General features: G+C 47.7%; 2 protein-coding genes across 4 annotated transcripts; one reads left to right on the forward strand and one right to left on the reverse strand.

Moving 5' to 3' along the window:
- Window positions 1-1,248: 1,248 nt before the first annotated feature.
- LOC137844582 (parathyroid hormone/parathyroid hormone-related peptide receptor-like) lies at window positions 1,249-7,750 on the forward strand. Its single transcript, XM_068661053.1, has 13 exons — window positions 1,249-2,016; window positions 2,707-2,812; window positions 3,422-3,532; window positions 3,638-3,762; window positions 3,914-4,008; window positions 4,343-4,520; window positions 4,699-4,852; window positions 4,989-5,049; window positions 5,636-5,702; window positions 5,836-5,930; window positions 6,079-6,220; window positions 6,311-6,352; window positions 6,576-7,750. The coding sequence occupies exons 1-13, from the start codon at window positions 1,939-1,941 to the stop codon at window positions 6,930-6,932; spliced, it is 1,611 nt and encodes a 536-aa protein (XP_068517154.1). The 5' UTR covers window positions 1,249-1,938; the 3' UTR covers window positions 6,933-7,750.
- A 1,652-nt stretch (window positions 7,751-9,402) lies between these two features.
- On the reverse strand, window positions 9,403-26,704 carry DDX42 (DEAD-box helicase 42). Of its 3 annotated transcripts, none has more exons than XM_068661206.1 (18): window positions 26,585-26,704; window positions 24,761-24,997; window positions 23,930-24,080; window positions 23,255-23,316; window positions 22,471-22,507; window positions 20,846-20,995; window positions 20,480-20,584; window positions 19,730-19,849; window positions 19,087-19,263; window positions 18,472-18,600; window positions 17,547-17,646; window positions 16,801-16,848; window positions 16,146-16,243; window positions 14,907-15,183; window positions 14,059-14,285; window positions 12,631-12,741; window positions 12,134-12,235; window positions 9,403-11,463 (listed from the first exon to the last, which is right to left on the reverse strand). In XM_068661206.1, the coding sequence occupies exons 2-18, from the start codon at window positions 24,979-24,981 to the stop codon at window positions 10,747-10,749; spliced, it is 2,832 nt and encodes a 943-aa protein (XP_068517307.1). In that variant the 5' UTR covers window positions 24,982-24,997; window positions 26,585-26,704; the 3' UTR covers window positions 9,403-10,746. The 3 variants fall into 3 exon arrangements, with proteins under 3 accessions (XP_068517307.1, XP_068517305.1, XP_068517306.1); XM_068661204.1 differs by having other exon boundaries at window positions 26,551-26,666; XM_068661205.1 differs by lacking the exon at window positions 26,585-26,704 and adding an exon at window positions 25,475-26,218.
- Between the last annotated feature and the right edge of the window lie 2 nt (window positions 26,705-26,706).

Consider the following 26,706-nt stretch of genomic DNA (forward strand, 5'->3'; position numbering starts at 1 on the left):
GAGCCCTCACTTTGGCCTCTTTTTTGCCAAAATGCTGCTCAATGCTGAGCTGCCGCCAGCCGGGTCACGGGGGTCTTTTGGCAGGAGGGAGCAGCTGAAAACTGCTGGGCAATTTGCTGTCTGCCCTCGTCTCACGGCTGCTGGAACGGAGCTGGGGTCTGGCGGGGCTGCGTGCTGGGGCTGGGTGGGTGTCATTTGCCGTGATTGCTTTCCCCATCTCTGCATAATAGAGCAGGCAATTTAGCAGAAAACAACATGTTTTGCTCGCTGCAAACTCGGAGTCTGGGTCAGGTTTCGCCTGGGGGGGGGGAATCAAATCGCCCCGGAGCTTTGCTGCCTCCCCTTCAGGCAGCGCCCGTTCCCAAATAACCTCACCCGAACCCCATCTGCACCCCTTGGGAGCTTCTCGGCCAGAAATCGGCACCCAGAAGAGCCTCCAGAAAATATCGATCCTGCAATTTAACTGCTTAGCCCTTTTCTTGCCCTAAAGGTCCAGGCGACGTCCTGATTGAGCCCAAGCTGGGGTCAGCACCCACACAGTGCTCGGGCTGGGGGCTAAATAGGGCCGGGGTGATGGGCAGCTGCCAAACCTGCCCCAATCCCTCATTTACAGCTCGACGAGGCAGGGGAAGCAACCCAGAGGCTCGTTCTCCTCTCCGATTTAATCCGAGCCAGCAGCACCTCCTGGGCACTCTCTCCAGGATTTGCTTTGCTCTCACAACTCTCAGCTCTGTTTCTGCTTGCTGCAGGAGCCGGTGGGGCCTGACCTCCTCCCTGCAGCGGGGAGGCTCCCGGTTAGGACCAGAGCGAGCCCCCCCTGCCTGGAAAACCCAAAGGGAGGCCCCAGGGGGCTCTGCCCCGTGCGGGATTTTGCCATTTACGGAGGCAGCGAAAGCTGCACCCAGCCACGGATTGCATGGGTGCAGCACCGGGCTGGGATCTTGAAATTCCCAGGGTTTTGCAGTGGGGGCTTTGAATTTCAGCCTCATCCCACTGCGGGCAACCTGCTCAGGGAGGGAGGACGCCCTGCTTTGTGCCCCCAATTCCCCAGGAGGATGCTCGGGATGCTGGGGGGACACGAGGTACCCAAACCGGTGGGGTGGTGGGAACAAGCCGGGTGTATGCACGATCCCAAAACGCAGGGGCCACCCTGGGGGGTGCAGGTGATGAGGGAGCTGCGGCTCCTCCACCCCACAGCCCCTCTGGGCATGGCCCCGCAGCGAGGTCCTGCACAAGCACCGTGGGCCGACCCCACTGCACCTCCCCAGCGTACGCCCCAGCACCAGGAGAAGGAAAAGGGTTAAACTGGTGTCTGCCTCAAAGACATCCCAGCTCCAGCAGTGAGGATGCTCACGTGTGGCACCCTCTGCCTGCCCACCTCCAGCCACTCTTACTGGGATTTATCCCAGTCTGCCGGCTCCTCGGGACCAGTCTGCAGCTGGGGGCGGCAGGGCGATGCCGTGACAGCTGACAAATGAAGCCACCGGGCAGCGAGAGGAGTTCTGAGAGGAGGAATCTGCCTTGACTGCGGAGGATTTTAGCACCTAGGGCTAAGCCAACAAAGCTGTGCCGTCCCCATCCCCACGGGAATTGTTTGCTCTCGCTCCGGGAGCTGCTTAAAGCAGACACGGGGAGCGAAGAGGAGCACGCGAGGCGGGGAGAGACCCTCACGTGTGGCAAGCCTGTGAGCATCCCATAGCCCTACCGGGACTGGGGCTCACCCCGAGCCCCCAGGGACACGCTGTGCCCCTGCTGCCACCTTGCCTCGATGGGGACCGTGGCTGGGAAGGCGCTCACAGAAGATGCTCGGCCTCGCCGAACGTGCCGGCTCGCTTTGTAGCCCGTGGGCTGGTGGAGATTCCCGGTGCCCGGACGGCTGCGCCCAGGTGAAGGCTTTGCTCTCTGCATCCCTCTGTCCCTGAGGATCCCGGCGGGACCATGGTGGCATCGGGCTCTGGGGGAGGCGTTGTGGTGGCCCTGCTCTGCTGCTGCCTCCTGAGCTCTGCCTGGGCTCTGGTAAGTCTTTTTATTTTATTTTATTTTATTTTATTTTATTTTATTTTATTTTATTTTATTTTATTTTATTTTATTTTATTTTATTTATTTTATTTTATTTTATTTTATTATTTATTTTTTCCATTTCTTGCACGTGCCCGGGGCAGGGCTCGCAAGGTGCTGGAGGGACCCAGGTGAGTTCTGGCTGTGGGGCTGGCAGTAAGGACAGAGCTGGGGGCACCCACGGCAGCGCCTCTCCCAAAGCACCCCCCCTGCTGATCTGTGCCTCCCCAGCCCCACTGTGAGAGCGCCCAGCATCCCGGCTCCTTTTCCTTTCCACAGCTGCTGGTTTGCCCATCCCGGCTCCGAATCGTTTCCCTTATCTCTCTCTCTTCCCATATCACTTAACTCTACCCCCAGCCTCCCTACACCCGGCTCACCGGGCACAGCGCGGTGCTGCGAGGCTGCGGCGCCTTCGTTTCCAGCCTGGCTGCCCCGTTGTCTCTGCCCACCTCCTCCAGACGCACTCTGGGCCTCTCTGCTTGTCTCTTGCTCCAGCTTTGGCTCATTTCTTACCCGAGGATGCTCCTGCTCCATGCAGGAGGGTGCAAAGAGCGCACGGAGCAGACCTGAGCCAAGTTGCTGTTAGGCACCAGTGGCCAAAGCCCCCCTGTGATGGGGGAGGTCCTCACCTCACTTTTGTCTGGGCAGGTGGACCCCGACGACGTGCTCACGAAAGAAGAGCAGATTTACCTCCTGGTGGAAGCCAAGGAGAAATGCCAGAGGGACATAAAAGCCCAGCTGGAGAAGATCAAAGGTAGCGTCCTGACCCTGCGCATTGGGGGGCAATCCCGGGTCTATGTCACGGAGAAAGCTGTCCCCTCCGATGGCAGCAGGACGGGGTCAGGGGTACACAAAGCTCCTGGGGACCACAGGGTCCTGAGATGAGGTTGTGCAGCTCCTGGGTGCAATTAGGGGCTAATCAAACCCTTGCACTGATGAGCCAGCGCTGGCTGCACTGGGCAGCAACATTTGCAGCACAAACAAGAGCTCATGGATGGGATGGGATGGGATGGGATGGGATGGGATGGGATGGGATGGGATGGGATGGGATGGGATGGGGATGGGATGGGGATGGGATGGGGATATGGGATGGGATGGGATGGGATGGGATGGGATGGGATGGGATGGGATGGGATGGGATGGGGATGGGATGGGGATATGGGATGGGATGGGATGGGATGGGATGGGATGGGATGGGGATGGGATGGGGATGGGATGGGATGGGATGGGATTGATCCCCCTGCTCTGCAGGGTGATGGCATGGTTGTGCAATTCCTCGCCTTGGTCGGGGGAAAGGGAGGCCAGAGGCAGGACGAGGCACTGTTTGGACACGGGGTGCGATGTCCCTTTGCTCCCTGGCCAGATACCAGCTGCCTTCCAGAGTGGGACGGGATTATCTGCTGGCCGGAGGGCTCCCCCAGCCAGGAGGTGGCCGTGCCCTGCCCCGACTACATCTATGACTTCAACCACAAAGGTGAGTGCTCGCAGCCGCACCTCGGGGAGCCGCCTGCGCCCAGCGGGGGTGCCGATGGGGCTCCTGCGGGTTCTGCCGCTGTCACAGCACCCGCCGCGTTCCCAGGTCATGCCTACAGGTACTGCAGCGCCTACGGGACGTGGGAGATGGCTCTCAGCCTCAACAAGACCTGGGCCAATTACACCGAATGCGCTGTGCTCTTCTCCTCCGAGAGCCGGAGCCGCGAGAAGGTGACCTTGCTGGGGGTGGGCTGGGGAGCAGGGGAATGGTTGGGACTGGGGGCTCCCCAGAACAAGCTCCGCTCCTCCCGTGCTCTCAGCCTGGAGGCTGAAAGGGTCCTGGGCCGTGGGGGAGGCGTGGAGCAGAGCCCTTCTCTTCCAGGAGGTGTTTGACCGCCTGCACCTGATGTACACCATCGGCTACTCCATCTCCCTGGCCTCCCTCATCGTGGCCGTCTGCATCCTCTCCTACTTCAAGTAAGGAGGGGCTGAACCCCATCCCCGCGGGGGGGACAACCACGGCCCCATCTCCTGCACGCAGCCCCGGGGGGCATCGGCACCACCCCAACCCCAGCACAAACCTCAGGGCGTTTCCCAGAGCCTCCCAACATGTACTGGTGACCAGTACAACCAGCTCCTCGCTCCTGGAGGGGGGGGGAAAACCCACTCACCCCCAGAGCTGCCCTCTGTGCCCACAGGGGGCTGGCACTTTGGGGCTGACTTTCTCCAGGTCCCCCCTTGCCTGGTAGCCCCCACGCGCTGAGCTTTTTGGGCAGGCAGGGCCGGGCTGGTGTCACACCCCTCTCCATAGGCGCCTGCACTGCACACGCAACTACATCCACGTGCACCTCTTCACCTCCTTCATCTGCCGGGCGGTGAGCATCTTCGTGAAGGACATGGTGCTCTACTCGGCCAGCGAGACGGAGAAGCTGCGGGAGGACGACTTCAAGGCAGAAATGGGCTCCTCGCCAGGCCAACAGGGCCACCTGGCAAGTGCTGCACGGAGACCGGGGGCAGGAGCAGAGGGAAGGGGGATTTAGGAGCCCTGGTGCAAGGAGATGTAGGGCTGAGACACTCAGGGTGATGCTACCAGGGAGGGGAAGGAAAAACCTCAAGGAGATGCAGCTTTCAGGGGAGGGTCTGATGTGGGCACCTCCCTGCCCGCAGGTCGGCTGCAAGGTGGTGGTGACGCTCTTCCTCTATTTTCTGGCCACCAACCACTACTGGATCCTGGTGGAAGGTCTCTACCTGCACAGCCTGATCTTCATGGCCTTCCTCTCCAACAAGAGCTACCTGTGGGTCCTCATCATCATCGGCTGGGGTAAGCTTGGACCCCAACCCAACCCCGCGAGGTGCTGGGGCGCTGAGCAGCACCGAGTGCCAAAACATAGGAACCGATTCTGGCTGCAAACCTGGTGTCTCAGCTCTGCTCCTCACCCCGGTTCCTGTCCCTCCAGGTCTCCCTGCTGTCTTTGTGTCTGTCTGGGCCAGCGTCAGGGCCTCCCTGGCGGATACGCAGTACGTAGCTCCTCCTGCACCTCTGGGGAGGGAAAGGTTGGTTGCAAATGCTAGCAAGAAATCTGTGGGCACCTGAGCTTCTGGAAATGCAAAAATTCTGAAAAGAACAAGAGGAGTCAGCACATATACAAGGCTTGTTCATAAAATTGTTGGTCATCTAGACCAGTAATATCTTTGTGCTGCACGTAGAAGGAAGCTGGATGCAGCCTTACATCAAAAATTGATCAATAAATGGTGCCAAGGTGAATACTAAAGGGTATGTCCTAAAGTTAAGATTTTAAAAAAAGAAAGACCGCAGGACTTAGAGCAGGAGGTTTAGACAAGGAGCTCTCAGGAGAGTTCAAGTTAATTTAAAACTGGTTTGCCACAGAAAGATGTCTGGAGGTGGTTGTAACAGGGCTGCTGCTGGGTCAGGATTTACCCAAACTCCGGATTTCTCCCAGCCAGGCTCACTCGGAGGTGGCAAAGAGGTGAAGGGTGGGAGGACGGGAGATGGGGGCGGTGGCTGGGGGGGACAGGGACCAGCAGCCAGCAGTTCTCACCAGTGCCTGCAGCATCTCCAAAGGTTCTTCACTGCTCTCTTCAGGTGCTGGGACCTCAGCGCGGGGAACATGAAGTGGATTTATCAGGTCCCCATCTTGGCTGCTGTCGTGGTGAGAACCCCACAGCTCCACTTCCCCACCCTTTCCAGGGAAAAGGGCCTGGGAGCCACCCAGGGCTGCTTGCTTGTAGTCGCTGGGCCGGGTTCCTGCAGGCGACAAACCCACGGTGGGCATCTGTTGGCAGGTGAACTTCTTCCTCTTCCTCAACATCGTCCGGGTGCTGGCCTCCAAGCTCTGGGAGACCAACACGGGGAAGCTGGACCCCCGGCAGCAGTACAGGTGAGTGCTGGCAGCGGCAAAACCATGCCCCAGCCCCGGGGGCTGAAGCTGGAGCTTCTGCAGCAGCAGCTCCAGCACCTGCCCTTCGCTGGGGCGCTCAGGGCTGGCTGGCAGGTCCCAGCTCCCCGCCCCGTGTTTCTCCTCTCAGGAAGCTGCTCAAGTCCACGCTGGTGCTGATGCCGCTTTTCGGAGTCCACTACGTGGTGTTCATGGCCATGCCCTACACCGACGTCTCCGGGGTGCTGTGGCAGATCCAGATGCATTACGAGATGCTCTTCAACTCCTCTCAGGTGCGTTGCCCTGGGGCTGCCTGCCCTGCTCCGAGCGATGCCCATCCCGGCTCAGGACTCAAAGCCCACCACCTCCGTCTCTTTTGGCAGGGTTTCTTTGTGGCTTTCATCTACTGCTTTTGCAACGGGGAGGTGAGTGAGGAATGTGAGCAGCTGAGCTCTGGGTCAAGCCCCTTTAGGGTCAGTGACTTTAAGCCACAGCCCCCAGCTTGGGATAACTGGAGGGAAACTGATTCATCACTGGGGGAAGGGAAGGGGAAGGGAAGGGGAAGGGGAAGGGGAAGGGGAAGGGGAAGGGGAAGGGGAAGGGAAGGGGAAGGGAAGGGAGTTTTGCTGTCTCCAATCCCTCCCTTAGGTGCAGGCAGAGATTAAGAAAGCCCATTTTCGGAGAAGCCTGGCGCTGGACTTCAAGCAGAAGGCACGTGCCACCAGTGCAGGGGGGAGCTGCTACTACGGCGGGCTGGCCTCCCACGCCACCACCAGCTTCAGCATGAGCCTCGCAGGACGAGCAGCGGGGAGCACACAGCAGCGCGGGCTGCTGCTCCCAGCCCGTACCAGCCTGCCAGGCTCCATCCCCGGCTCCTTGCCCTCGGACTTTTTGCCCTGTCCGACCCAGGAGATGAGCCAGAAAGCCTGCGGGGAAACCACCGGGGACTTAGACGTGGATCGGAGTCACCCCAGCCTGAACAAAGAGCTGGAGACGATGCTGTGAAGTTAGCGGCGTGTCTCCCAGCTGGACTGGTCCTCGTGCTCTGGGCTCCCTTTGTGCTCGTGTGTGGAGCTGGGGCAGGGGTCAGCAGCTGAACCAACACGATTCCCTCTGCCTCGCAGCCAGCGCACAAAGGGTCCGCGGGCTCCTGTTCCTTTTTGGACCTACCTGGCCTAAAAACGAGGTGGTTCAAAACCTCCTCTCCTTCCACGCGCAGATGAGTGGTGTAAGCGATGCCTGTGCATGCGCAGCCTTGAATCACCACCAGGACACAGCCCTCCAGGCCCCATCTGACAGCCTGGAGGCTACTTCAGCTCCAGCGTGTCCAAAGCTGAGCCAAGGACAGCGCAGCCCTGAAGTCTGCCTCCCCTCCTTGGCATTAATTCCTGCGTTGCGCAGCCTGGGGCTGGCAGCGAGCAGTGCCCGCAGGGCTGCTCACCCTGCCCTCACCTGCACCCCTGCGTAGCTCAGCGGTGCTGTGACTGCTCCCAGGCACTGCTCAGACACAAAAAGGGGGCACGGAGGCACCAGGACCTGGGGCTGAGGGAGCCAGACCGCGTGTTACAGCCTGGGGAGGGCGCAGCAAAATGCCTCGGTCCCCCGCGATCGTGCGGAAATGCAGAGACCACAGCACGCCCGAGCCTTGGCCCTGGGGTCTTTTTGCAAGCTAGTTAATAAAGAGACATTCTGCAAGGCTCGCTTCCATCCTCAAACTTCTTTATGGTCTCATATGGTTACGGGAGGAAGCAGAGGGGGTGAAGGGCTGGAAACCCAGCCAGGTTCACGGCCAGCCAGCTCTACCCTCACTGCTCGCTGTTGGGGTGCGGTGACACCTCCCGGCTCCCTCCTGCCCCCTCTGTGGCACACACAGTGCCTGGAAAAACCTCAGCACGCAGCTGGGAAAAGGCATTCCCAGGGATATTGTGATGCCCTGTGCAGACAATTCACTCGGGTGGTGAGGGAGTGGGGTGGGGGTGGCAATTACAACGTTGTTGGGAGAGGGGGTACATACACCAGGTGAAGTTACAGGGCATGTCAGTGGTTTTTTCCTACTTGAGACACCTTCCAAGGCAGCAATTTCATAATAAAGCAAGTGACAGAGAACTCGTAACTAATCCTGCGCATGTGCAGGGCTTTCTGGTGAAAGTCTCAGGTGCAAACTGAGCCACAAGGATTAGGAATCACTACAGGAACCAGCAGCAAGAGGGCCAGGAGACATCAGGGCAGGGACGAGGTTTCCTGCTCTGGAAGATGGCACATCCGATCACCCCCAGGCAAGGCAGCAAGTGCCCCGCTCTGGGGGACGGGAGGCAGAGGGGGCGAGCGATGCTCGAGCAGAGGCAGGAGCAGGGTTGTACTTCCCAAACCTGAGCTTCCTGTAACTGATTTGCTCAGTGGAGTTGTGCTCCTGCCTGTTCAGAAGAAAGCACAGCCAGCCCCTGCAAGGAGAGGTTCCCTTTCAGGGTAGTTGGCATGCAGCTCACACTGCTACCTTGTTCCGCGGAAAAGGAACCAACCCCCTCCTGTATCTAACGGGGACCTGTGAACTGACATTTATGGCTCTCTGTCACCGATCAATATTTACTCACTCCATTCTCCGGGGGCTCCTGGTAGCTGAGAGAAGGGTGAGGAATTTCAATCATCCTATCAGAGCAGCAGAGGGATGCATTAAAAAGAAGGAGAGAAACCCACGTACAGAACAGTTCCTGGTGGCAGCGACCAGAGACCAAGAAAGGGAGGGAGCAGAGGGCAGCTTTAGACCACCAAGCTATTTTTTGGTTTTAAAACTCAAATCTTTAATTGTGCTGAGTGGTAGACACTACGTGTGATAAGGAAAAAGGAACCCAGCAGTGGCTCCTAACCCCCTGCCACATCTGCCCTGGAACAAGACATCATCCTCATCTTAACACTAAATATGCTGAAGTCTCCAGTTTTACAGAGCTCAAATCAGTGCAAAGGGATTTCTGCCTAGACTGTGATTAGATAATTCAAGTGGAAGCCATTCTAAAACCTGTGTTACAGTTAGACAGTGAGGGGGCCCAAATAATCAAATTATTATTTATTAAATTATCAATTTATTCAATTATCAAATTATTATTTTTTTAAAAAGTTTGTGTCTTAACTGAAACCAGGACATGTGCAAGGCAGCTGACAGGACTGGGGCTGAGTCCTCTTTCCAGCTCTACAGTGACTCCAGGAAAGGCTGAGAGAAGCAACGTGTCCTGGACTGCACACCTCCACGCTGGTAAAATGGAGAGAAACCTATTCCCCAGCAGGCTTTGAAGCTAAAATACAGTTTTCAAAACTATGGAGTGAACGATGCTGAGAAAAACCACAGGAATTATTTTCTAAACTACAGTCCAAAACTTCTGTTCAAAGAAAGGGAGGCAGTCAGATCTCCGGCCAGACAAATCGCTATCCAAATGCCAGAACAGCCAAAGGAAGAAGTAGAGAACAAAAAGCCCATGCTAGGTATTTTGTCCCAGTAATAAAACATTTACTAGAGCAAGCAGAAAGTAAATGCACAGCTGATAAAGAAAACATCACAATGTCACAAAAAACTGACAGTTTCTGATACTTCTCTCAGTAGAAACAAGACAGAGGTGGGTGCTGACATGTTTCAACAAAAGAGTTCTTCCTTACCTTTATGGTGCAAAAAAAAAAAAAGTTAAAAAACAGGTAATACACACAATGAGTTAAAAACAGTCAAGCAAGATTTTACAGTTTTAACTACATGTGTCCAATATGGGGCGAGATATTTGAGCTGTTCCACTCCATCAATTGCTTTTCAGGTTCTCCCTAAAGGCTTCTGAGCAGCAGGTCCCTGAATTTCTGAATGAAGCCTCTTCATTTAGCTTCACTTCATGGGGGGGAGGTGCCAGCCTTTGATTGCTGTGGCATATCTACATTTTTTTTTTCCCTTTTCTGTTTTTACTTTGAAGAAAGCAATCAGCCCTCTCATAACAGAGGGTGCATAGGCACAGCAGAGAGACAAGTTTGCTATGCAGGCTTCCACCAAAATAAAGGTTATTAGGAAAGAAGTTTTTTTTTTTTTCTTTTTACAAGGAAATAAAATACCTGGGGCAATGGGATTGGTGTACTGACCACAAAAAAAAACAGGGAGTTCATCCTTCACTATGTGTGACGTCGTGGTTAACTGGGCTGGAGAAGGATCCCTTGAACAGCTTCATAAGAAATTAAAGAAAAATCAACTTGCTCCATCCCCCCTTCAGCAACGTCAATTAATACATTCTTAATTGATGGGGAGAGACAGATGGGCCAATCTGGAGGCCAAATTATTTGGGGACAGAAGAATATGGGAAAAGAAGAGACTGGAGAAGAACTCACCATACTGAACAAATTGCTGAAAGATTAAAGTTAAACAGGTGGGTCCTGAGCATCTCCAGATGAACTTTTTTTTTGTTTGCCTTTTTTTTTTTTTTTTTTTTAAATGTGAATGCTGGTTAAGAAAAGACTACCTTCAACAGTTTCTTAATGTTCCAAGGACATGAAACAGCTTCTTTCTTGTCAAGAAGATCTGTTTAAATCCAGCAGAGTCACTTGAGCACTGAATGTTTAAAAGCAGAACCCAGGGAGCTTTATCAAAATGATTTCTCTTTGACTAAGCATTGCATGTACACATCATTAGATTGAATCTGTCCGCAGATGTACCGGCGCAGACTTCCACGGGGAGTTCTCACAGTTTCCTTCTCCTCCCCCAGCTGCTCAACAACCAGTTACCAAAAAACCCAAGAAATCCTCTGGAAAAAGACAACACTACCTGCACTGATTCCACCAGGCTGCGAAGCACCAGCCTTTAACTGTCCCATCGACTCTTCTTACGTTTTGGGGGCTCCGGGACAGCAAAACCATCTGTCTTGTTGTCCCGGCTGTTGGCATCCTTCCTGTTCTCACCATTCCTGTTCTCGTTGTTCCTACCCTCGCCGATATTCCTGCTCTCACCATTATTGCGATTGCCACCGCTCCCGTCAGTGAAATGCCGGCTTTCAGCGTGGCGATGGTTGTCACCGTGCCGGCCCTCCCCGTGCCGGTAAGCGTCACTGTGGCGGCCCCCTCCTTCCCCGTGGCGCTGCACGTCGTTGTAGCGACCGCCACCGCCCTCTCCCCGGCGCGGGGCCTCGTTGTGCCGACTGTTCCTGCTGTCGTTGTATCGTTCTCTGACAACGCCGCCACCGCTGCCGCCACCACCGCCACCAGGAGCGACACCGGTGCTGCCGATGCCTTCTCGATTATTGGTGCTGGCATTCGTGGTGTTGTTGTTGTAGCCCTGTACTCCGACGCTTGGGAAGGTGGGAACGCTACTCAGATTCCCGGTGCTGGTGAAACCTGGAACACCCTTGGCTGCTGCAGCAGCTGCAATTGGGCTGTCGGGATTTGCAGAATTTTGCTGTGCTGAACTTGTTGGTACTGAGTTCAAGCTCCCAGCACTAGTCCAGCCACTAGCACCAGCAGCAGAGCTTCCAGTCTTTTGATTATTTAAGCTTGCAGCAACAAAGTGGCTCTTATACTGAGACTGCCAGAAAGAGATAGAAAGAAAAAAAGAGCATGTTTGCCTCTACACTGCACCACAAAACACACAGTCATCATGCATATACAAGCCTGTCTTGAACTCTGGGGAACCCCTAGTAAAAAGAGTTCCTATAAAAAGTCAGTCTTGGAGCAATTACATTCCTGCCGTGCTTATGAACACAAAATTAGTAACGGACATCTGCTACCAGACCACAGAAACAACGGAACTCCTATACTGCGGGGTTAATTTTCACACTCAAGAGAAAGGGTTTCTCTGTTCCCTGCTTCTTTTGTCTGCAATTACACTACTGCTGCTAAGCAACTTAAGTAGGATCAAGCCTAGGAGCAGAATCCAAAAGGGAAAAAGAGCAAATAGGCAGCAGAAAACAAAATAAGTTTGGCACATTCATGTTGTGCAGATCTGTTCAGTGCAGCCTGCATGCTATTCTTCCACTTTGAACTGCAACGCTGAGTGCTCCAGTTTGATGACACAGCTGTAACTACCAAACTTAACTTCCCTGAAGTCAGCAGGGTTTCTGCACTCTTGAGGGAGGAAATAAATATTTTGAACCATCAGTAGTAAAATTTTTCCACGTTATTTCCTTTTCTCTTTAGGTAGAATTTGGGATACAAGTGCCTGAGTTAGAACTTGGGATACAAGTGACTGAACCAACCTGAAAAGCTGCTTTCATTGCTGTAAGTCTGTCGCCCATTGCCCCAGAGGATGGCTTATATGCTTCGTAGTTGCTCATCACACTGTTGTTGTTTCCACGGTCCTAAGAAGAGAGACAAAGGACAACTGGAGAGATTTATCCAACTCAGACACCTTCAATTCAACACTTCTCCAAACCTATCTTCACTCTGCACTCAGGGAATATGCACACTAAGAATCACAAAACTCCAGGAGCACTGAGCAGTAGCACAGTTTTGCTCATGATCTTGAGGGTGACAGAAAGGTAAAGGTGCAGGAGGTCTAAGCAGTGCACTATTCAGCAGTATTACCCCATTTCCCAGGTCCCTGCAGCACAAGCAAAACCGAAGTGCAATCAGGTGATAAAACCAAGGTGAAATCAGATAGTTCACAAAACAAAAAAAAAAGCTACAAGCTGGTCAATCCTGAGTTTAAAAGTTCCAAGAACCTGTAAAGAACTTCTTCAGCATCTCTACTTACAGAGCTTTCTGATCCCAGACCAGGACGCTCACGATATCCTAAGCCACCACCACCAATATTCAGCTTCTTGCCTTTTCCTCCTTTGAAACGGGATTTCCGGAACCATGGATTCTATGCAAAAGAAAACCAAATGCTTTTCAACACAGGGAATGAAAAGATTGGTAAACGTTGGTAATGAGGCTCAGAAAAGAAGGATTTTGAGCATTTCAAAAAAAAAAAAAAAACCCACCCCAAAACAATACAGTTTCCCAATCCACAACACAGCTGTTGCAAGGGGATGGGACATGGCAGACTACACTGCTTTATAATTAAGTTGTAGACAGTCCTGTCACATGGGTCTGAAGCTTTTCCTACAAATGCGCCTTATAACAACTAGTTTTATGTCCTGAGTTCACATACATATTAAAGTTTTGGGGGGTTGCATTCTGATAAACCCAGGAATAAATGCAATCTCTAATGCCATTGACTTGAGAGCTCTGAATTTGTTCATGTTTGGGTTTTATGGATTTAGTCCATCGCCTGGCTAAGAAGAAATTAAGTTCTGTCAGCAAAACTTATTGCAACAAGCAGTGGCTAGGAAAGGGCAGTTCAACCAGACCTCCTGTTACCATGATTTTAAATAATAGCTAGCTGCACCTCTCTTTATATCCTGTAGTTTGTTCAAACCTGAAGAAGCCTTTAAGCCAAGGCATTCAGCTTCTGTTCTCTCCTCTCATACACAGCCTCGGAGCTGTGCCTCACAAACTTTGTTGCTTCTGAAACTGCTGCCTCTGTGCATCAGAAAAAATATTTACTTCCAGCAGCTCGTGTCTAAGCTGTTGGGTGAAGTCACAAGCTGGCTAATCCATACTTGAAATGGAAAATTACCAAAAAGCCTTTGCTCCTTTGCAGCTACATGGGCAGCAAAAGACAAGAACTTAATGAGCTGACAAGTACAGAGGCATAAACACAATTGTTTGAGCAATCCATCAGACCTATATATAGTAAGCCTGCCAGACAGCACTGCCAAGCAGGTAAAATGATCAAGCCACAACCGGTTCACAAAGTGAAAGTTCCCTGTAATCAGCTTCTAGTTCAGCTTACAACTAAGCTGCATCTTCTAGGTACCTGCTCTTAATGCGTATCAAAAATCTGATTGTAATGAGATAGCAGAGTTGGAGTGCTTTGCTGACACCAGACAATTCTTAATTTCCTAGTCAATGTTTTACCCCTGAATAGATTACTTGTTGCAGTCCAAAATCATCTTGTCTTCCACATTCTTTCAAAGGCCACAAAAAACACTAGAAAGCCTACTTAAAAACAATATAGGTTCCCAAAAGTTCACTGAGAATGTATGATGGAGCCAGAAACAAGCTCTGAACTCCTTATTTTCTCACTGCGCTACTCATGGAAGTAACCATCCTCTACTCAAAAAGTTTTGCTTTGTACCTGCATTGCTAGATCCAACAGCTCTTTGGAAACATGTTGATTAGCACCTTCCAGATTTCGGACGAGATCACCAGCGAAGTTACTGTCTTTGGGAGTCAACAGAGTGTAGGCAACTCCCTTCTCGCCTGCTCTGCCAGTACGACCAATTCTGTGGGTGTGCGTGTCTATGTCCCGAGCCACATCGTAATTGATCACAGTCTTAATGGAAGGAATATCTAACCCACGAGCTGTAACGAAGAGCAATACAGTGGTAAGTGTGATTGGCCTGAAGGAACTCAAAGCAATCCCATCCATACCAGCACATCATTCTGTTCCAGCATAGGAAAGGAGTTCTCACAGAAACAGATCCCTGTTAAGACACCGTTCATACACCACAACTCTTTGTTACCTTAAGTACAGCAATATTGCTCGTCTCCAAGCTCACAGCATTGGAGATGGAAGATCTCTCTTCAAATTACTTTTATTTCAAGTGAGAAAGATACAATGAAATCCATTCTTTGTTCAGCTAAACATCTGGGTCCAAAAGGTTTTCTAGAGAAGGCTCCAAGTGCATCCATCTCCTCATATAAGCATGCATAATTTGGCAGCTGACTGATGAATAGCAACTACTTCCTTAAGAAGCAGTTTATTTTCTTTTTGTATATTAAATAATATACCTGTCACCATAACTCAAATATCTCTAGAAGACTTTAAAAATGTAACCCCTTGCTAACACTACTTCTGAAAAAGACCTGGAAAACTGTGTCCAGCAGGTGTAGAAGCCAACCTTGTTGCCTTCCAAAGTGCATTAACCTTTCTGCTAACATCTACAACTTGTAGCTTTCTAAGAAACAACAGCTCGTACATACCTGCTACATCAGTAGCTACCAGTATCGGGATCCCTTTTTTCTTAAATTCTGAAATGACTTTATTCCTTTCACTCTGGTCCATGTCGCCATGAAGCAGCCCTAGATTGTGATCCTCCTGCTTGAGGTTATTAGCCAGCTCTTCTGCATTTGCCTTCTTGGTGACAAACAGGAGAACGCTCCCAGAAGATGTGAACTCCACGAGGCGTCGAGTCAGCCAGTTCCATTTGCTAGGGCCAGAAGGGAAAATCTCCACAATTTGAGTAACATCTTCATTTGCCTGAGGAGAGAAATTAGACAAGCCACAATGCAGTACACAAAACACAGTATTGCAAACAAACACAGACAGCAGAATTAAATCAGGAATTTAAACTAAGTGTGAGAATAAAATATACAGAAGAGCAGGGGACCAACATCCTCTTTTGAATGAGGTTTCAGTTATCCCCTGCTTGACTAATTGCTGACTGCTTTATCTTCACTACACAGAAAAGGCAGGGGTTAAGTGAGCTACTCTTTTAAATCTGAGAGGCAAACTGCAGTCTTTGACACAAACAGAAACTGACTGAGCAAGGACAGCTGCTTTTTTCTTTAAGCAAAGTTTAGAAGAAAGAGTCTCCTAGAAAGGCAAGGCCTCAGGTAGCCATTCATTTTTTGTTATGGGATACCTCACAACCCTGATTGAAAAAAATTAAATGCAGAGAACTGGTTGAAAGAAGAATGTTCTGAAGTAATTTTGTGAAACTTCTCAACAGTTTGCATATATTCTGTGCAAAGTTTCTTCACAGCAAGCATACATCTGCCCACTTCATTGACTTATTACCAAACCATGCTGCTAGTTCACCTGCTACTGTCAAGCAAGTAGAGACCAACATTCCCACAGAAAACAGCTGAGAGACATTACAGTCTAAATTGCAAATCCTCCATTGCAAAAGCTGTAATTGCCCTATTTATATTTTTGAGACAAAGCAAAAGGATACACCTATTGATTCAGCCTAATAAACAAATCAATCACTGCCTTAATGTTGTTTCACTCTTAGGTGAAACCTTCCCATCACTACGAGATTATTTCCTGGCAGAAAGCTCAATAAAATAAAATAAAATCAAAACAAAACCCCCAAACTATTTTTTTAAACACCAAGTATTTACTCTTAAATATATGTGATGAATATTGCAGCTTAACATAAATTTCAGACAACAGAATGATTCATTTCTGTGATTGTATCAGAAGTAAGGTGGAATTACCTCTCCAATGTCTCCCTGCACAACTCGAATTGGGTCAATCAGAATATCTCGGGCCAATTTCTCAATCTTCTTACGGAAAGTGGCACTGAACAAGAGGGCTGAGAGAAAAAGAAAGTGTCTGAGCTCCACGAAAAATAAATCTTTTTCAGAATTATGAGAACACTGCACAGATATTGTGAACCTGTATGACTGTGCTGTATGTCAGGGATCTAAAGCTACAGTCTGTTTTAGTGGTTCTAATGAAAATTATCAATCACAGTGACTATTAGAATATCTCAAAGCAGAAATACATTTCATGGTATTTGAAATAGGATATGAATAATAGGTGGCACTGCTGTGAGCCTACTTTTCTGCCAGTTTAGAACACAGGATCTCAGAGAATATGAATATTAATTCTGCTAATCATCTTTTCTCCGAGTAAAGTCTGTGGAGGGATTACAGAGTGATGAACAGCCTGGTTAAATGCTCACACTTAACGAGCAATCCCTCCCAGCAGCCCACAGAGAATGCCACCACTGGAGTCCTGAGGAAGTCTCACTGCACGGCTGTGTCAAGAACAAGAAATCCAAGCTCTGCTTCAGATTCTTAACTGGCAGCCCACCATATAGCCTCCTTCATCTCCCAGTAGTGTATTTTGAAACTTGCTTATACTCACTCTGTCTGTCAGGACGTACGTGGCTTGCAATTGATCTGACCTGATATTCTGGAAAAGAGAGAAAATGCTCTAATCAACACTGTGTGCTCATTAGTTAGCAGACTAACTCAGAAATGCAACTACACTGCTTTACTTAACAAATAGCCACAGAATGAACGAGTGTTTCTCACTTGATACTTAATTTTACTGGGACTTTCTGGTGCTCTTTGCTGCACAATGAAAGTTCATTGAAATTTCCTTAAGGAACTTTCTTAAGGTTCCTTGAACTTCAGCAAAAGTTCCTTTAAGCAAAGATCCTAGCTGACTCTGTGCACACTCTGTACATCTCACAAGTGTCTCTCGCTTTGTGGTATCATAGCACTGCCAAATTTTTACCATTTCCCATGATTCCTGGGCACATATTCAAAGTCATATAGATCTGAATGACTAAACCTGATCCAAGAAAGCAAAAAGTTCTTCTAACAACACTAGTTTGTACACACAGAATCAAACCACAGAAGTGACTTGCCCAAAAGCTGTTCACCAATTCTAAGATGAAAATCAGGCTTTTGGGAATTTGTTCATCAACAGGGCTTTGCTAATCTCTTTATACCAACAGATAATAGACCTTTAAATATGAGCTTTGTATAGAAAGAATTTCCATAATGTACTAAGTAGAGGAAGCTACTGGAGCTATAAGCAGTCATATTAAGCTGGGAATCACACTCTGCTGCTTTCCAAAGCTTTGACCTTTGGTCAGTACATACCAAAACCCATATCAAACATTCTGTCTGCTTCATCAAACACGAGGTAAGTGACTCTTTGAAGGTTTGTAGCTTTCTTTTTCACATGATCAATCAAACGACCCTGTGGAAAAAAAAAATAAAAAAATCACTTAACTGCTTTTTATCCTCACTTACCAGAGACAGAACAAAAAACATGTCAGGGCTTCGGTCTAGAAGTGTTAATATTCAAGTCATAGAAATAGATTCCTAAACCTCTCATGAAGTATACATGACTAGATTAATTTTATGACTAGTTTTTGAAGGATATCAGTGCTAAGACCCTAAAACTGCCTATTTCTCATTTTGACTTAACTGTAATTGTGAATTATTTAATTCCAAAATTGTTGGTGCAGGAGTTCTTCATGCTTTGCTTTTTTTGCCCAGTACCCCAATAAATAGCCACAATAAAAATTCCTCCAACCATTAATTGCTCAGTTTTGCCTAAATTAGTAACTAGTTTTTGCAGTAAGCAAAAAATGAGTTGAGAATAGCGCTCATTTAAATCACTGGCTCAGCATCAACACCCAGTCAATGCCTCAGCCCTTCAGTATAACTGTTACAGGCTCTACACTGATTCAGGAAGATGTCACTCAAATTAAAAACATTCTGGGAATTTTCCTCATAAATTTCAGACTCAGCAATCAGAAGCTGGTGTTGCACACAACTGACACTGATTCAAGCAGGTCTTGCTTGCTACTCTGTTTCCTCTGGTAAGATCATACCTAATCTCTTTCAATTTCTCTTGGGACAGAAATCATCCCAGTCTATTTAACATCTGATAACCTGTGAAGAACCTGGATTTTCATGATCAGAGAGCAAATTCTGCATCACCAATGATATTGAGAGATCTGTCTCAGCTTCAGTTACACAACAACAAAGCATGTATTATGAGCAGACAGGTACTTACCGGTGTGCAAACAACTATCTCTGCCCCCTCCTGGAGGGCTTTGGCTTGTTCCCACATGCTTCCTCCTCCATACACAGCTACTGAGCGCAGATTATACGCCTTACCAAAGCGCTTACATTCAGAATGGATCTGAGAATTTTAAGAAGGACACATCTCAGTTCAGGTGAAAAGGATCTGAGAAGATACACCTACCCTGGCAATGGAGCCCAGCTCCTGGAATCCACTTTTCAGCTATCAGCTTCATTAAATTATTCAGAAATCCTCAAGACTAAACGCTCTAATACTTGTGGATAACTTCCATTCACTTACCTGGGAAAGCTATTTAGGCATTCAACTGCAATTTAAGCTATTCTTTTATACATACAATTTGTGGTAACGGATCCACAGTACTCTCAATACTTAAGAGTAACACGGGAGAACTGTATAAAAGTGACAATTTAAAGTTTGTCATGATCCTTAGACTAAAATTAGTGTGAGGATTGTGAGCTTACAATGAAGGCAGGTGCAGAATAATTTTTTTAAACAGGTTACTGAGGTTCTCTGGTAACTTCTGCACAGAATTCTGCCTTCTTCTGTAGAAACACTGTATGGTACACATATTTTCTAGACACTCACCTGTTGGCAAAGCTCTCTGGTCGGGCATACAATCACTGCAATGGGACCGTCCCCTGGTTCAAGCTCTTTTTGATCCATGATGTGAATCAACATAGGCCAGATGAAAGCTGCTGTTTTTCCACTTCCAGTCTTAGCTATCCCAATCATATCTCTGCCACTCAAAGCAACTGGAACACCCTAAAAATAAGGAGATTCTAAACCCATATTATGCCCAACTTAGCATATTACTGTCCTAGATATTAAATGAAAACCCAGATAAAAAAGGAATGCATGTTGCAGGGGACTCAGAGCAGCATACGTAGATTCATACACGTCTTTATTGCCAAGTCAGATCTGAATTAGTTTGGTTTAAGGGCTGGAAGTAATTGCTGTATTACGTTAGTGTTCTATACAAAGTCAGTGTTTGGGCACAGTACAACATTCCCAGGATATATTTACATGGCCATAAATGCATCCTGTCCAGCTGTAAGAATGCTAAAACCAAGAAAAATAACAAAGCTATTTACCTAGAAAAATCCAAATTATTCTTCTCTGTGACAGGTCTATATAGGAAACTAGAATTGTATACACCCTCATGTGCACCAGGGACCTTTGCATGCATTCTGTTAGCTTCGCTTAGATGTAAGAAAGTGACAACACTCACCTGGCACTGTATAGGAGTGGGCTGGGTATACTCGGATTTCCTAATTTGATGCATAAGTTGCTCATCAAATCCAAAATGAGCAAAGCTACTGCCAGGTCTTGGAGGAGCAGCACCGGAGACCTTAGAAATAAAAACATATCTTTGTTCATGGAAAGCAGTAAGAGAGAACTGAAGAGATCTATAAAAAAAATGTACAAAGTTATCTCTACCTCAAAAAACTGCTTTTTATTTTTTTAACAGACCTAAGTATAACTTAGTGCAAACTCCATATGTGCCGTGTAACTAGGTCTTTCAGATATAAAAAAAATTACGTAAGTTGGCAATCAACACAAGCTACTAAAAATCATACCTACTTCCTTGTAAAATTTATCTCCTTCCTCCCCCAAATAGTTCCCTTCACAGGAAGTCATTACACTAACATGTCTCAAATAGCAAAAAAAAAAAAAAAAAAAAAAAAATCTTGAATATAGTATTTCCAGTTTCAGTTCTTAGCTCTGTGGTTCTTTAGTACAATTGCAACTATACAACTGGCAATTTTGGGTGCCCAATTTGAAAAGCCCAGGGATGACTTTCAAAAACTGCTGAGGAAAATCAACCTCCTTTAAATCAAAGTCACTAAAAGTGTCCAAGAGGCTTGGTATTCAAAACTGGCAATTCCCTGTCAAAATCTTCATTAAAACTGCTAAGACAATTAGAAAGAATGTGAGTACAAAGAAAAATACCACGAAGACAGTTCTGTGACCTGCTTACCCGGAGATTTAGCTTATGACGTAACTCCACCACTTGCTGCGGGGTGAGACTGGTGATCTCCTCATGCTCATCATAGAAATTTTTCTCAAAAGGCGGATATTCAATCTGCAAGGTAATTGCTCAGTTAGTCCAAGACTCAAGATTCTCTCTGTACATCTAATTTTGGAGGGAAAGTTTACAGAAAAAAGTTCTTAGCTGTCTGCGATAACGTTAACTTAATAGGGAGCAATTTTAAGGATCTTCACTATGACCCAAATGGCACAGCAGTGAAATATTACAACACTGCTTCATAGGGAAGGAAGCATATTTCAATCCACTTCCTAGCTACAGACCCTTAGAAAGAATAGAATAGAGTAAGCTTCCTACCTCTGAATGGTCAATAGGTGGAAGGGGATCAATGATTTTTTTGGACGGTGCAATTGGGTTCCCATCACTGTCATACTCGAGGTTATCCTCTTCCTCTTCTTGTACCACACCAGCAGTAGGGTTTTCAGCCATGTAGCGAAAATAAGCTTCCTGCAGCAAAACATATCAGTAAAATTGCACACAATAGGATGCAAGAATAGTGCCACATTTGTTTAAATGATGTACAAAGCTAGATGGTTTTTGCTTTCACACACATCATCGAGAAACAGAACATTCACTAGAACTGGTTCTTCTAACAAATACCAACAGCTATGCCCAGAGAAAGGACAGTAAGAAGACATGAAGAAAACAACTACAATGTTCAGGTAGACCACAAATGCTTTCTTTTAAAAAATAAAAAACAACGAACACAAACTTTTCCTCTTATAGGTCTGCTTAAGAAATCCTTCCCTCAAGACTTGTAATGCTTTAACAATATAAAATTCTATTCTTATTTCCACACAAACACAATACAAACACTGCAGGTTTTTAAACACAGAACACAATGTTACTCAGCATATGCTGTTCTTTTTTTGTTAAACAAACTATGCCAAAGATAGTTTCTCCACTTCTAACTACACTCAAGAAATGAAAAGTCAACAGCAAATGGGAAAGAAACTATTTCAAGAGTCCTTCAACACAACCCCAAGTTAGCAATCACTGTCACATGCTATCCTTACAGCTCACAAGGAAGTATACATCTCACAGAATCCCATTTAGGTCTCACTGGCATATCACGACATTCTCATGCAGAAACACCAGTCTCAATTGATTTTTAAGTAAAGATTTAAGACCAGAGTTTTAAAGCAAGGTTCAATTACAAAGAAGTGTGCATACCCATCTATTTTTTTTTTTCATTCACATGGCCAATTATTGCTCAGTCATTTAGATATGCATGCAACATACTTTCTGAACAACCGTCTGCAAGCATAAGTTAACTGTGCTCAGACTTCAGCATGGCTACACTCACCAAACTGGAAGCAAAGACCTACAAGTCAGAGAACCCTTCCATGCCCTGCTTAACTACAAGTATCACGATAACTGTTAATTAGAGAGACATTTTGAAATTATGCCTTTCCTCTTTGCTTAATATTTCATTATGGTGATGTCTACAGTCCTCAGTCAAAACTGGAGCTCCTCTGAATACTAAGAGCAAAAAGCCAGACTCTTGCCCTAAACAAACTGTGGAGGCTATTTGCAGTGAAAATTCAACAGCCTCTCAGTGGTGTTCCATATTAGTTGATTCAGTTAATCTCAAATTTGATGAGACCCTCAGATACTGAAAAACCTGCAGTACAGGAAGTTGAAATTCAATTTGACAAAAAAATCTTCTCAAATGGTAAAAAAAAAAAAAAAAAAAAAAAAAAAAGAAAGAAATTGTCTCCTAATATTCTTTTCTTTTCTTTTTTGGTGAAACACCTAGAATGGTGGAGACAGGAGAGTAACCACTAGAGCTTCCTGCTGAATTGTCCGGGTACTGTGCATGACACTGGAGTTTTGTTTGTACCTAGTAGTTACACATTTGGGGAAGGAAGATAAAAAACAAACAAAAAAAAAGAAGATAGAAAGACTGCATAAGAACTCACTTGGTCATCTTCCTCTTCAATGTCATCTCGAATACCCCTGGAAAAACAAGCGGAGAAAAAAAAAACTTCCCTGCAAGTGTTCCACATACTCAGCTCCACACTTTGATTTGATTAGTGCTGATACTTTGTGGAAGATACAACGCTAACAACTCAGTAACATTCATAATCCCAACCCATGGATTTTTCACATTTGGTGCCAACCATAACAGCGACCCTGTAAAGACTTCATTTTACTTCTATTAATGAGACTGAAAGATTAGGATTCCGTCTTCCCAGTAGAAGCCACATCAAAGATCATCCTGGTCTAAGCTCTCGATGCTACCAGATGTCCCATAAGTGAGGAGCAATATGAGCCAGGAAGTGCAAATCCAGTTCAGGACTTCCCCAGGTGGTCATTTGGATCCGGTGTTCTGTTTCAGGACCATGTATAATCTGATCAACCCCATGCAATGCAATGCAAGTTCTATCAATGTTTCTGACACTTATTTCAAGAATCACAATTATTTCCCTTGGTCAAAACAGATAGACAAGTTGCAAAAGCATAAATTGCTTGAATTCTGAATTTAGTAATCCCAATTGTCACCCACTACCTAATGTGTCAGCTTTACAGGGAATGTCTTAAAACTTAGTTCAAGTTTGAAAAAGCCTCCAGCATCTCCACTACTACAGGTGCAGCAGCACTGTTTCATATTATCTACAGAGCAATGAACATCAAAATACATCGGAATTTTCTTAGCACCATACAAGACACAGGTAGGAATGGGAATTACAAGAAAGAACTTACTTAGCATTCTTTTTTTCCTTGTCTTTATCTTCAAGTCTCTTCATGTCTCGAGCAGCTTGATCCTAGCAGGTCATAAAATTGTGGCACGTTAAAAAACATAACAAGGTGATAAAATGTGGAAAGGAAACATTGTTCCTATGTAACTAGACCATCATGCTACAGTGATGGTACTTTCTGGACTAAACTTTTCCTTGTTCCATACACTAGTAACATTAAACAAAAACTAATTCCTTTGAAATTTATATATTGTAACTTTGTGGCAGTGCTGTTGAAAAAATACATTCTCTGCATTCTTCTATCAAACGCTGTGATAGAATCCAGCTAACTACAGAACTGCAGCTAAGGAACTGCTCCTGATAAACCTAAAACATTTCCATTCAGGTTGTGAAAAACACACAAAATGTTAGCTTTGTATTCAGAGACACACAAAGCTCTTTGTGGCATTGCCTTGGCAAACCCAAAACACTTCAATAGTTAAGCTACTGTAAAGTACATCCGCTACATCCCCATTTAATTCACATTTAAGTTCTAATTAGAATATCGCCTTAAATAAAAATCAAAAGCTAAGGGACATTCAGAATGTGACTGCCAAAGCCACGAGGGGCATTTGCTGCTCCCAACAGGAGAGGAGCACTGCCACAGAACTGAACAAACATTTCACAAGCCGGGTCTTGCCTCCACTTCAGCCATGAATGCCTCCAGAGGATCATCGTCGCTGTCAGAGTCTGCCGATTTGGAATGAAACTGCTGGCGAGTGGGGGAATTCTCCGCTGGAATGTATGGCAAGTCAACATTGCTGTTATCTTCCTCTTCGTCCTCAAAGTACCTGAAAAGAAACAAACACTGGCCCAGTCAGGACGGAGCCTACAATAGCACACTCTCCTGCACTGTTTTTGAGTTGAGTCAAGCTTCCCACGCAGAGATGGATAATAAAAGTCAGTGCATGTACAGGATCTGCCACTAAAACGCTTTCCTTGTGAAAGGCACACAGATTTACCCTAACTGGCCCCAGTTCCAAACACAACATCTCATGCAAAGTCTCGGTCGTACCAGAACATGAGATTTGAGTGGTCTAAGGCTCAGCTGAAGGATGCTCTTAGGGAGAAGGAAAACTAGAGGAGGAAGGGAGCTCTCCAAGAGCTTCTGTAGCATCTCACTGTCTTTTACATGTATTTAAGGCAATGAAGTATTGCTGTTCTTATTTTATAGGTGATAGGCTGAGACAGAGAAAGTGTAAATAAGTCCAGGGACACACCAAACATCTACCCAGGGACGGGTAGCAGGGACGGGCATTCCTGCAGGTGACCAGCTCAGTATTTTTGATACTATTTCAGTAAAGCCACTGGGGTTCTGTTACACCACCACGCAGCATTAAGGTATTTACCCCTGAGCACGCTGTTCTAAATAACTGAACCGCACAAACATCACGGGTACTTTCCCTGACCTTGGGAAGTATAAAACACTACAATCTAGAACTAGAGAGACACAAGAAATAACCCTACTTACGCGTTCTCTTCATCAAAATTTGCTCGCTTTGACCCAATTTTGTAGAACGAAGGCAGCTGTGGAGGTCCCGATTTCGCAAATGCAGCAGAGGAACCGGCTGTTCCAAAAGCACTATGAGACTGTTGAGAAAGCTTGGGCTCCTCTTTCTTTCCAGGCGTTATGGCAAATCCACCAAAACCAAAGCCTCTCTTTGTACCAGGTCCACCTTTATTCCAATTCATGGTGCCCTCAATATACCTGTTAAAACCAGAACAGAGACATTAATGCCCTTCCTGCTTTAGGCAGGAATAAACAATCATGATCTTTCTTGAAAGTGGGTTGTTTTACTCATGATAAAGAGACTTGGGAAATGTAACCACGAAATTTTGATCCATTTCCCGAATAGGATTTGCAAGTACAAGTGAACCCACAAGTTGGAAAAAGAATAAATCAAAGAAGTTGTCTTCTAAAATAGATCCCATCCCTCAAACCCTACTTATGCTTAGGTTGACAGGCTTGTTTGTTTTACATTTTACATTTTTACAATGTAAGACAAACAAACGCAAAGTCAAAACCTGGCACAGCAGGAGGAGCGAGAGATGAAAAGTCAGCTCAGTAAATATTTCTGCATGCCCATGCAGTGTTTCCCATCCCTCAGTGTTTCACGGCTCTGTAAATACCACACTACAATCCAAACATTTCTAGAAAAACAGGCCCAAAGAGCACACAGCTCACCGCTTCGTCGTGAGACAAGACACACTTCTGCCAAAAAGTTAGCTCCCTCTTCTTCTCAAGCAAGTGTTTCTAGCCATCAATATGTGTTCTCCATTCCAGTCTTCTAAGTTAGTTGAAGACCCAACTGATATTCTAAGATTTATGCTTTTCATTCCAAGTAATTGAATTATTTCATCTTCACGGTCAAGTCAAGCCTTTAAGGCTGCCAGAAAGAACACGACCCACACTGCTTCCAAATGTTTTGTAATTTGACAGCCCAATGGCTACAAGACTTATTGAAGGAATCCTCACATTCAGTGAGAGCCCTCCAACGAGATCAGAACTCACTGATAAGAGGAACAATTTCAAAACAACCTCACAGCCAGCGCTGCTGCTGTGCCCTGGGCAGGACGTTTACCAGCCTGGGGCTTGCTCTGTAGGGCTCAAGCCTGGAGCTCATGAGGAGGCTCTGGGGAAGTGTTTTTTGGTTCTCCGTGGCAGAGACTGGCTGCGACACGCTGTTCCTGCACAGGCACCCGGTGCAGCTTTCACACCTGACACGGATACGAGGCCAAAACGCAGAAGGAATGGATAAAAAAGGGGGAACTTCACAGCCCTGGTGCTGACAGCACAGCGGGCACCCCTCCGAGTGACAACACCCGCGTCTAAGGATCCATCCCCACACACTCAGCGCCTTCCTTTCCCCCAGGACCAGAAAAGCAACATTCCCTTCTTCCGTTTTGTGCCTAAACCCCCCCAAACCCGCGTCAACTCGCCCACGGAGCGGTGACGGGCGGCGGAGCGAGGCTCTGAGGCCGCTGGGGGGGAGGCAGCGACGGGGCTCGGAGCCCCCTCACAGCTCCCCGGGCTCGGGGCCCCCCCTCAGGGCGCTTCGGGGCCCCCCTCACGGCGCTTCCCGCCCGCCGCGGGCCCTTTGTGCGGGCCGGGCCGGGCCGAGGCCTCCCTCAGCGGCGCTGGGCGGCGGCCCCGCGGCTCCCTCGGCTCCCTCAGCGCCTTCCCGTGAGGAGAGACCGGGCGGGAGCCGCCGCCCCCATCCCCGCCGGCCCCACTCCCCCCCCTCCCCGCCCCCCGCTCACCGCCCGGCCCCGCGGCCGCCGCTCCCCCGGTTACCGGGCCGGGGGCGTGGAGACGGGACGCGACGTGCCCACGTACGTGCGTGGCGCGCTGACGTCAACGCGCCCTGCTGGGCATGCGCGGTGGCGGAGGTGAAGCCAGCGAGGGGAGGAGGGAAG

The sequence above is a fragment of the Anas acuta genome, chromosome 25 (genome assembly GCF_963932015.1).
Source record: "Anas acuta chromosome 25, bAnaAcu1.1, whole genome shotgun sequence".
Lineage (NCBI taxonomy): Eukaryota > Metazoa > Chordata > Aves > Anseriformes > Anatidae > Anas > Anas acuta.